Below are 10,904 nucleotides of genomic sequence, written 5' to 3' on the forward strand. Positions count from 1 at the left end.
AGGGGTTTGGGGAGAGAAAACGAGAGAGAGGCGAGGGGTGGTTGTAAAACCTTTAAATTTTTAAGAGAAAATAAATAAAGAAATTACTTTAATTCGAGTTAAAAATATATGTTTATCTTTTGTTGTAAATTGATGTGTTTTATATGCTTGATTTTATCTTTCTGACAAAGAAGGGTAAAATAGTTATTTCAATAATTTATGTAAATAAGATACTATTAAAATATTTAATTTAATCATTTTAATAAATCACCAACTCATTTAGGCGTGTTTGAGGTGTTTCGAACTTAACAAGACACATTTCAATGATTTTTGAAATAATTTTATAAGAAAGGTATTTTAGTCATAAAACTAACTATGAGAAATGTTTTAATTAAATAAAAAATTATTTAGAACCAAACTTTCGTCTCAAATAAGATTTTTATTCGCTAAATAGACTTAATTTTAGTTTATCTTTTTTTTTTTTGCTTTAATTTTTATATAGATTATTTTTGGTTTATTATTACTGTTTTTTTTTTTTTTTAAGTTTTTTTTTTGTTTCTCAGGTCGGGCCGAACCGGGTCCGATCCGGACCCGATATCCCCCTCCGCCCCCGCCCCCCCCCCCCCCCCCCCCCCCAGCGTAAAACCCTAACCGAGGGTTTTTTTTACCCCCCTTTCACTGCTCGCAACCGCCCTCCCCGAGCCTTCTGCTCCTCCTCCTCTGTTTCCTTTCCCCCTTTTCTTCCCCTCCCCTTCTCCTCTTTCCTTCCCCGTTCGGAGACCACTGGAGCTGCACCATCGCCGTGAACCCTATCTCCTCCGCCTGATCAACCTCGTGGCTGAGAGATCCTCTCTCGTCTGCAGACTATCGGAGCAGTGCTGTCGCCGACCCACGCCCCCTTCATCACCTTCTTTTTCTTCTTCCCCTTCTTTCTTCTCCTCTCCTCTCTGGTCTGTCGCCGCATTCCCTTTTTCGTCCGAGCGCTGACCGGAAGCGGTGCCGTGTCTCGTCGCCGTCGCCTGGGTCTCTCGTCGCCACCCTCATTCCTCCCTTAATCGGGCATCTGTCGCCGGAGGGCGACAGATTGCCGTCACCTGCTGAGCCAGCCGAGCCCCACCCTTCGCCGGAATTTTTTTTGGGTGAGTCACTACACCTCGTTCGATTTTTTTTCTCCTCTGTTCAGCCATGCACGCCGTAATCATGTTTGTTTCTTTTTTTTTGGTCTGGTGTTCGATTTCCCCCATCTACGCAGAATTCGAGCCACAGTAGGCGGCGGGATTGACGTTTGTCTCGGAAAATGACCCCCCAGCAGGGGGACTTCACTATTTAGTAAAATGATATTTAAGTTCTTACTGTTTCTTTCCGCCTGACCCTAATCAGAGTTTTCTCGAATTTCTGCATGTTTTCCCCCTTAGAAACCTAACCCCTAACCGATCGGGATTAGCTTTTTTGTCGCCCTTTTCACTGCTTTATGCCTAAATTCGTGAATGCATGATTCGTTTGCTGAGTTTTCTTTTTGTGATTAGCCGATTACCTTCATGCTTCATTGTGTAGCCTACGCGTGGGAATCTTGCAGGGCTGCCCCTGCAAGATAGCAGGGGTATCCCTTGCGTTCTCGGTTCCGATTTTGTTCTCTTGGTTTGGTTTCAATTCTAATGAGTGTATGTATATATACACTTTGTTGGAATCGGGTACCACGTTGTGTCTGCCATCACGGGGTTGATGCGCGGGGAGTGTGCGACCTTAGGGTGCTGTCCAACATACTTTGGGACTTGTTATTGTATCACTTTGAGGTTTTCACAAATCAAGTTACCGAAGTTTGTTTTTGTTTTATTGCACATATGCGAGATCACATGTAGATAAGTTGGTGGTCGTGTGTGTAGTTGTAGCGTTCTCTCCTATGTCACATGGGTGCGGGTGCGGGTGCGACACGGGTGCGGCACAATTTTAAAATTTTTGGACACGGGGACTCGGCAAAAATATATATATATATATATATAATTTTATTTTATTTTTAAAATGCCACAGGTGTCTGTGCAGTCACAGACTGTGACTGTGCACAGGCACAGCACTGTGCACAGTCACAGACTGTGCACAGTGCACACTGCAAAGACTGTGCACTGTGCACAGTCTGTGACTGTGCACACTGCAAAGACTGCACAGTCACAGTGCCTTTTTTATATATATTTTTTTAAATAAAAAATATAAAAAATTAGTTTTTAGAGACATTTTTGGACTCGGTCAAAGTTGACCGAGTCCAAAATGTGGACGGACTCGGCCTGGACTCGTTGACCGAGTCCGACTCGGCGTTGATCGAGTCCGGGCCGAGTCCGAAGCCGCACCCGAGTCCGCAACCGTGTCGGGGTGTGTCGACTCGGGTGCGGCACCTCCTTAGCCGAGTCCGTGTGACATAGGTTCTCTCTATGTGAGAGGGACTAGTAGATCGTGTCGTGTAGCACTTGCACTGGATTTTCAGGACTCCGAGTTTTATTTTACTTTTCATCGCGTCAAAAAGGTAGGATTCCTAAACTAAATTTAAAAAATGTAATTCATGTTATATGATAGAAATGTAAAAGTTAGTTTGCATGAACACTTAGTCCGTAGCACAGGCACATTATAAAAATGTTAGAATTATATTGTATTGTTTATATATTCGTGTATTGCAGGCGTGTACCTGAGCATATGCGTGATGCTTAGCGCTAAGCATCGCATGCGGTAAAAAAGGCCATGCAAAAAGAAAGCAAAAGAAAATAAAAGATGCAAAAGCAAAAACATGTAAATCGGGTAAATACCCGTAGTGAGTAAGTGATGCAAGCACATCACGTGTTATTTACTTTCTTGAATGCAACACTTTCTTGCTCACACACTCATTTAGTTGTGGATATTTAGGACAGTTCTGCTGGAGTTTGGAGATCATGCTAAGCATGATTTGAATGTATGAGAATAGAAGTGCTCTTATTTTTTGTAGTTCGGAGACCATGCTAGTCATAGTTGTAGTTAGCTGGATATTGAAGTGTGCTTATTGTAGGTACATGTTTGATATTGTTGTGGTATGAAATGATTGAATGTATTGTCATGTTTGACGTGATTGTATCCATGCTTGCGTGAAGTTATTTTTGAATTGATCATGTTGTTTATGTAAAATTGTATCATAAATATATGCATAAAATAAATGTATCGTGTTTATGAATGCGATTTCATCGTTCTAAATATCCTTGTAATGGGTGCAAATATGATGTAATGGTTTTGCACATAAAAATATTGAGTTATCAAATCATGCATAATAGTTCATGTGATTGCATTTTATTTTAAGCATGATTGAGATTAAACCATGCTTGCAATCATGTTAAAATTTTTAATCATTCATGTGAGCATATATAGTAAATCATGACATGATAGGGTCATGCATGAAAGTGAATACAAATTTGTTATGAACATTTATGAGAACATGTAAATTTGAATTATGCAAGTGATATAGATTTTGATATCACGTATGAGAGCATGTAAATTTGAATTATACATGTGTCATAGATCTTTGATATCATGCATGAGATCATGTACGTTTAAGTTATGCAAATGGCATAGACTTTTGAATTCATGCATGAGGGCATGAGAGGGTTATCCTCTGAGTATATAATGCTTGGCTCTAACCTATGACTTAATAATGAAGATAACCCCGGATCATGGGTCCATTTGAAGCACCGACAAGGCTGGGCTCTCTGAGATGGCTAGATTTGTTCCGATCTCGTGTCCTCACGGGAGAGGGAAGGGCGGTACAAGCCTCATGGGACATGTGTTTCGAGGGTTGAAGGCGCCTCTTGTCCCTGTCTCATGGAAGTTAGGAGACAAGTCTACCAGTGAGTCCTAGGTGGTAGTACCACAGTTCTACAGAGTTAGGGATGCATGCCCGATTTTTCGCCGGCGATTTTAGTTTGGCGTAGGCCAAGACCTGGGATCATGGGTCCGTTCTTCCGACCGCTGCACTGTAGGGTTGAATCGCTCGAAAAGGACCCAGTTAACTCATAGGAGGGTGATAAAAAATATATAGAATAATGAATACTCTTATGGTTGTTTCTAGATGTCTATATCCTCTTTTGTATCAGATGTGTTTGAATAACAAGAGAAATAATTAATTAGATTTTTAGGATAACTGCTTTCATATGCATAATCATATATTGTGAACATATAGAGACTTTTAAGTTTGCATGATTATTACATATAAATTTTGTTACATGTGAATGAAAAAGACATGTTTATGCTTGGTCACGTAATTTGATCTGTTATTACAAGCCAAAGGCTCAGTTGATGCACGTGAGGTTCTTGTGTGTGCGAGGCACACGAGAAGGGTCAAGATATGAAATGTTCCACTATGATATTTGAATTGCATGGTTCATAAATATTTTGATAAATGACATGCGAATATATATTTGAAATAATGTGTGCCTTGGTCATAAGTGGGACATGAGCATATTTTCTTTTGAGTATAGAGAAAGTGAATAATGGTATTTCATAATAAATTGCACTTTTACTTCACTTTGGAGTATGCCATAAAGTGTTAGTTTTATTCATTTATGCAAATGGTTATCATGTATATGAATGATTATGAAATTTAATACCATGAATTAAAGTGAGAATGATTTTGAGTTTCCATGCATGCAAGTGATGTGATTATGAATGCCATGCAATGAATGTTGGTTTATTTGATTAAATATCATGTTCTTATTATGATGTGGATTCTCTTGACTCTACTTTCTAAAATGATGGAAATTTCACTTTATTGCATCATTTCAACTTGAATTGTGAAGCGAGAGAGATGAGAGAGAGAATCCGTGCCCTTCTCATCCCCTTTTCCTCCTTAATGAAATTAAAAATTTCATTGAAGCCACTACCAATCTTCATATTCTTAAAAAAAATCTTTTTACACTTTTTTTAATTCATAATATCATTTTCTTCCTTTTTTATTTAAAAAAAATCATTTTACCCCTTCTTCTTTTACATTTAAAATGTTATTATTTTTTTATTTTATTTAAAAATATTATATATATAGCTGTATCCCCATACCGACATTTTTCAAACTTGTCGTGTGGTACCCACACCCGCACCTGGACTCAGGTGACAGTTTCCTACAGTGTCATGATCTCAGGGGATTTAATGATAGGAGTCAATATACTCTGAAATGTTTTAAGAAATGCTTGAAAAGAAATAGAATTTTCATAGCACATGAATCTTTTAAGAATCCTAATTTGATTTTGGTTTTCTATTTATACTTAAGCCACCCTAACTTAATAATAATTCTTAATACATGACTACTTTTCATGTTTTATATCGTCACTAATTCACTCTTGCAGCAAATTCTATCTTTTCTTATGGACTATTTAAATATCTATTTGTCAGTTAATTTTTTCATGTAGCTTATTGCATATAACAAACTTTTTTGTGCTGATGTGTTCATTAATACCAGAGTTTATTTTTTTTATTGTTGCCAGTTAGCAGGAAAACATTAGTTTGTTTGCTTAGTTAATTTCGCCATGCATGCATTAAGAGCATAATCTTATTATTTTTATTGTTTCCAGTTAGCAGGAAAACATTAGGTTGTTTGCTAATTCAGTTGGTTCTGTAGATAACTAATGGTAAGAGCATCTTTTATGTTACTCATGCATGTTATTTGACTAATAATCTGGGAATTGCTTAAAAGTCAAAATCTAACAGCCACATTGTTCACAAGAATAACTACTTTGTGCATGATTTATATAATATTGTAGGAATCACATCTTATCTGAAATGAAAACATCTAATAGGAGCGAGTTTATTATGCATTTGGTGCATTGTCATGATATCTATATGCCTATTTTGATACATTTTAGACGCCAGAAAAAGGATATAGACATTACCTTGAAAGTCCAAACCTTGTAATTCATTTCCCAGGGTCCTGATTTGCGACTTACCTACTCCACAGGGAGTAAACAACCATAAATTCTGATATTATCCCTCTCACTAACTCAAAGTATCCCAACTCTACTATCTGTTTCAAGTCTTCCGAAATAGTATCTATGATTTTCCTTTCCTCTGTCAGCCATCAGCATCAATAACTTCATTCACAGAATATTGTGCGATGTATAGATTAACATATTATGGATGTCTACCTCAGTAATGAACATTTTCTTAACCAGCTTATGTTTCACATTCTCCTTGGACTTCTTCCCTTTTATATATAGTTTCTGCTGTTGGTACTATGAGCAGGATGGTCTGCATTAAAGACTTGGTTCCAGCTGCCACAAACAACATAAATACTCAATTCATATTGTTGGACAAAGGAGCGCCCACCATAGAAGGCCCTCAAAGGGTATGCCTAGCACTTGTTGCTGATGAAACTGCTGCAGTTCACTTCCAGTTCTGGGGTGGAGAATGTGATGCCTTCGAGAAGGGCGACATCCTTCATCTGACTAATGGGATCTTTTCCTTTCACAAGAGTAAGCTCTTGCTCCGAGCTGGTAAAAGGGGCAAAATCGAGAAATTTGGGGAGTTCACCATGCTTTTTGTTGAAACTCCGAATCTCAGTGAGATCACTTGGAGTCCTGATCCTGCGAATCCTACCAGATATGTTCAAGGGGTTGTCTTATCACCACACTCTCGGCTGTTTCCTCCTCTACCTTGAACTTAAGCAGTACTTTATATTCAACTTCCCATGTACAGATGTGGTAGTGATCAATGTGTGTCCATTACAACTGTTAAGCATCCTTGAATCACTCTCTATTCTCTAATTACTGTAACAGCACAAATTTGACAAGGGCATTTACTTATTGAGGAAATATATATTAGGTTCTCAGTATTTACTCTGTGACTAACTTAATATAAGAGTTTGCATTAGGAGATGCATTTTCTTAACATCAGTTTACTTCCCTTCTTCCATATTTCACGTGTGAACTGAACAAGAATCCTTTAAGCTAGGTTGGACTTGGTTTTTTGAGAATTTTCTAGGCACCAGCTAGATGGTCATGTTTCTGTTCCCCAAGTCAGTGGGTGTCATCACATAGATAACATGACTTCAGTGGAAGAGGCTTCTTCCCATTTCCTATTTTTCCACACGCCCAATTTTTTATTTTCCCATTAATGTACAGGTTATCATAGTAATCTATGACATCCCTCTTGGCAACCTTTAGAGGCCCAAACACCACATTCTAAACATGGTCTTAATTTCTAAGGGTGTGTTTAATTGCTTGTCCAGATTGGACGGAACAACAGAACATTATAGACTGAACACATGTTTTGTTTGTTTTGTAACAAATGTATTACATCCCCTTGTGTCAGCCGTTTGATTTTTACGTTTTGCAGAAAGCTTGGATACATGTGGATAATGGGTCATTGAAGATTGAACAACTTTATTTTGGATCCTACGACTTGATTTGTTATGAGTGTTTTAACGTGTTTATTATGTATTTTAGCCCCAAATATGAATCTCCGATTGGATCTAAATACCCAAAAATGATTACAATTTGGGCAATTTGAGAGAAAAATAAAATTTGATATTTTCTTATATATAAATGCTTTAATCTGTTGTTATATTAGTTCTAATTATGAAAGTTTATCAAAGAATTCTGGATTTTAGCCCCGGATATGAATCTCAAATTAGTTCCAAGTACCACAAAATGTTTAAATTTTGGGTGATTTGAGAAAAATAAAAATTCATATTTTTTATATACAAATGCAAAAATCATAAAACCTTAAAATGCAAAAAACAAATCATAAATAAACCAAAAAAACCTAAAAGACAAGAAAAATAAATCATAAATAAATGATAAAATTAAATATAAAAAGCCCTAATTCAATCTCTAATCAAAGAAAAAAAAACAGTCTTATTCAAATACAAGAAAAGCCTTAATCAAGTTAAATATAATAAGCCTTAATCAAAGAAAATCAAATTAAAAAAAGTCATATTCAAATCAAAGAAAAACCCTAATCAAATTAAATATTTAACATTGATTGGCATTCATACCCACACCCACCCATCATCTTGGCCACCAACCATCTTTAAGGCGAGTGAAAAGAGTGGAGAGCAGGCATAGCAAAATCATAGCAGATCCACTGCGATGTGCCATATTGAAACCATTTCCTTTCACCAAAGGACCCATGGAACATAGAATCATAATGATACTACGCTGCTACCCATATAGTCCCACATACTGAAACCATTTCTAAAAGTTTACATGAGGTACTGTTCGGATGACACCCAAAACCAGGGTAAAAACAATAGAAAATTGACAATCTGAGTCAAGAACTAAAAACAGAGAAGCAGAGACAAGGGAAAGCCAAACAAGAAGTTTAAGTCATAACCAACCATTGCAAATGACTGAAATAAGGCTGGCTTGACAATGGCATTGCCAGATGTCAATTACTCAGAGGTTTCCTTACAGGCAAAAATCAAGTCACTTGGCACAAATCAATCACTATAATAATTCATTGTAAGAACAATAGACCCCCTTGATCCTGGTACTGCAAAACATCTCAATTATGCTGAAGCTGCAAGAGAGAGACAATCCAGGCCGCACCCGCACTGTGGGCACTCGAAATTCAACACCGAAAAGCTCACCGATGCAATCCCGACCGAGAAGACGGGGTCATCGCCGTCGACAGTGATCTCCAGGATGCCGAGCCAGAATAAGAGCACCTTCACGCTGATCCCACTGAGGCTGTAGAGCTTCTTGGAGGAGATGTAGCCGGTCACTGTGGACTTGTATCTGATATCATAGGAGCCTTCCAGGGAGAAGTTGCAGGTGCCGTTGAGGTACACGGAGAACTTGCTGGTGGAGGAATCGAGCTCGTAGCCCACCACACCCTTGGGCAGCAGCCCTATGGGGAAGCCATACTCCTCCAACAATTCATATGCTGTAAAGTAGGTGTCGTTCCCCACCGATGCCTCAGCCACCAGCAGCAGCAGAAACACTGCTAGAGTGGCGAAAATGGCCTTGGGTGGTGAAATTGCCACACCCATCTTCCTATTTCCTCTTCTTGTCTCAGTTGTTTATGATCTTTGGTTGGAGCATGAAGGGGTGAGATTACCGAGAAAGAGTTATTTCAGTCTTCATCCCTGCTGCAGTTGGGGTGTGAACGCAGGGAATGACCGTATGGTGGAGAGAGAGAGAGATCCACCTTTCTTTTCCTGTCACTCTCAACTATCAAAAGGACATCACCAATCTAACAGTTATAACTGTGAATGGTGCCTCTCATATACTGACTGCGTGTTTGGAAGGACCGAAGGCCGAACACGCAAATTGAAGTGTGACCGATTGATCACATGGATGAACGGCATCCAAGGTCAGAGCTGCCTCTGACCTGATGCGCTCTCCAGTCTCCGTTCCAACCACCAAGCAGTCCGGATCCGACAGAAGGCCATCAAGTTTGTTTTTGTTTCAGCCGTTTTTTTTTCCCACTGTGGATCCTGTTAATCTAAAACTTGAATGGCTCTCAAAAACTAAGAAATAGCCTATACATTCATGGTGTTCTGGCTGCCATTCATCAAATGGACGAACGACATCCAAGGCAGCTCTGACAGTAACTGATGCTCTCTAGTTGGAAATAGAGAGAGGATCTATTATGGGTTCTGTGCCTTTAGAGCTGGTGATGGGCCAATAAGATGGGAGAGCACGTTTCCATAGTACATTTCCTAGTAACTGAACCACGCTGAACGCATTTGTGAGGCCACATTAGACGAACAAAACTCACTATGAGATTCAACTAGAGAATACCGTATTATAGCATTTAACCTTTACATATAAAACCTTTGTTAAAGTGAGTGAGTTAAATTCATGATAACAATGGGAATGCCAAATGGCATGCATCTTCGTGCTATTTTTAAAGCGATAGCTGTTCACCTAAGACTATAATCACTAGAATATGAGAACTAATGTGTGAATCGCTATTTTCATAAAAAAAATTGTTCTTTTCTCTTGAATCTAAATGTACGGATGTGATCTACATGCTTGGATTTATAAGAAACCGCTCTTGAATCATCCGATTTTGATGCATAAATGTTATTTTTTTTAAGTTTTAAAATCAATGGCTCATAATCTTCATAAATATTCAAGCATTCAAAATTCACATTTTTTCATCGAAAATACATTATCCAATGATTGATTCCTATCTAATTCATCATGCTAAGCACATCCACATGGTTAGATTTGCAAAAAAAATATTGAAAATGCTCATATTTTTAGTTCTCATTTTCTAGTTATTCAGCAATAAGGTTGATCGTAACTTAGACATGCATCAAAATCAATATCTATGTGGGCTCATGCAATCAATTGCCAAGAAAAAATTATTTGTAGCCGAACATGACAGCAGTCACAGCACTCTCCCCACAATATCATTCTCCGAAATTGCTAATCAACAGCTCAACTTTATACATGTGGCAACAAGATAGGGGAAGGAATAATTTTTAGAAAATTCTTAAAAATGCATGAAAATTAAAAAATCACGGTTGCCAATCAGCTTTAGATTTTTCATAAAATCCGTGGTTGCCACTGGTAGGAGTACTTAAGGGCTTAAAAAGTTTTATGTTTTCATTCGAAGCACATTGATATGATTATGTACAATATCAATACAAGTTTCTAATAAACATTAATACGGTTTCTAAAAGAAATGGTACGAGCTTCTAAAAAGTTGATATGAAATGTATATTTTTACAAAGATACGTACATATTAGAATAATTAAACATCATACGTAAACCAACCTTTTGAGAAGAAACATCATATGTAAACCAATAATTATTGTACAATAATTTTTTATAAACTATAATTTATAAATCTTAATAAAATGATGAAATTGTTGTTTGTATGCAGAAAACTTAATAGAAATGAACTCGATACTCATTACTCATTTATAATGTAACAGAAATGTGTTTTTATGTAAGATGGCATATGTTTCTCAA

At 37.6% G+C, this 10,904-nt stretch overlaps 2 protein-coding genes across 5 annotated transcripts; one reads left to right on the forward strand and one right to left on the reverse strand.

The window, feature by feature from the left end:
• Nucleotides 1-662: 662 nt before the first annotated feature.
• Nucleotides 663-6,788, forward strand: LOC149839305 (uncharacterized). 4 transcript variants are annotated; one of them, XM_090004075.1, is made up of 4 exons: nt 663-1,118; nt 1,232-1,308; nt 2,646-2,780; nt 6,220-6,788. In XM_090004075.1, the coding sequence occupies exons 3-4, from the start codon at nt 2,737-2,739 to the stop codon at nt 6,632-6,634; spliced, it is 459 nt and encodes a 152-aa protein (XP_089860201.1). In that variant the 5' UTR covers nt 663-1,118; nt 1,232-1,308; nt 2,646-2,736; the 3' UTR covers nt 6,635-6,788. The 4 variants fall into 4 exon arrangements, with proteins under 4 accessions (XP_089860201.1, XP_089860200.1, XP_089860203.1 ...); XM_090004074.1 differs by lacking the exon at nt 1,232-1,308; XM_090004077.1 differs by lacking the exon at nt 1,232-1,308 and having other exon boundaries at nt 2,646-2,763.
• Nucleotides 6,789-8,485: 1,697 nt separating this feature from the next.
• LOC149839306 (uncharacterized protein At5g01610-like) lies at nt 8,486-8,968 on the reverse strand. Its single transcript, XM_090004843.1, has one exon. It carries the CDS (start codon nt 8,966-8,968, stop codon nt 8,486-8,488), a length of 483 nt encoding a protein of 160 aa, XP_089860969.1.
• Between the last annotated feature and the right edge of the window lie 1,936 nt (nt 8,969-10,904).

This window comes from Nuphar pumila, chromosome 4 (genome assembly GCF_984573655.1).
Source record: "Nuphar pumila chromosome 4, dmNupPumi1.hap1.1, whole genome shotgun sequence".
NCBI lineage: Eukaryota > Viridiplantae > Streptophyta > Magnoliopsida > Nymphaeales > Nymphaeaceae > Nuphar > Nuphar pumila.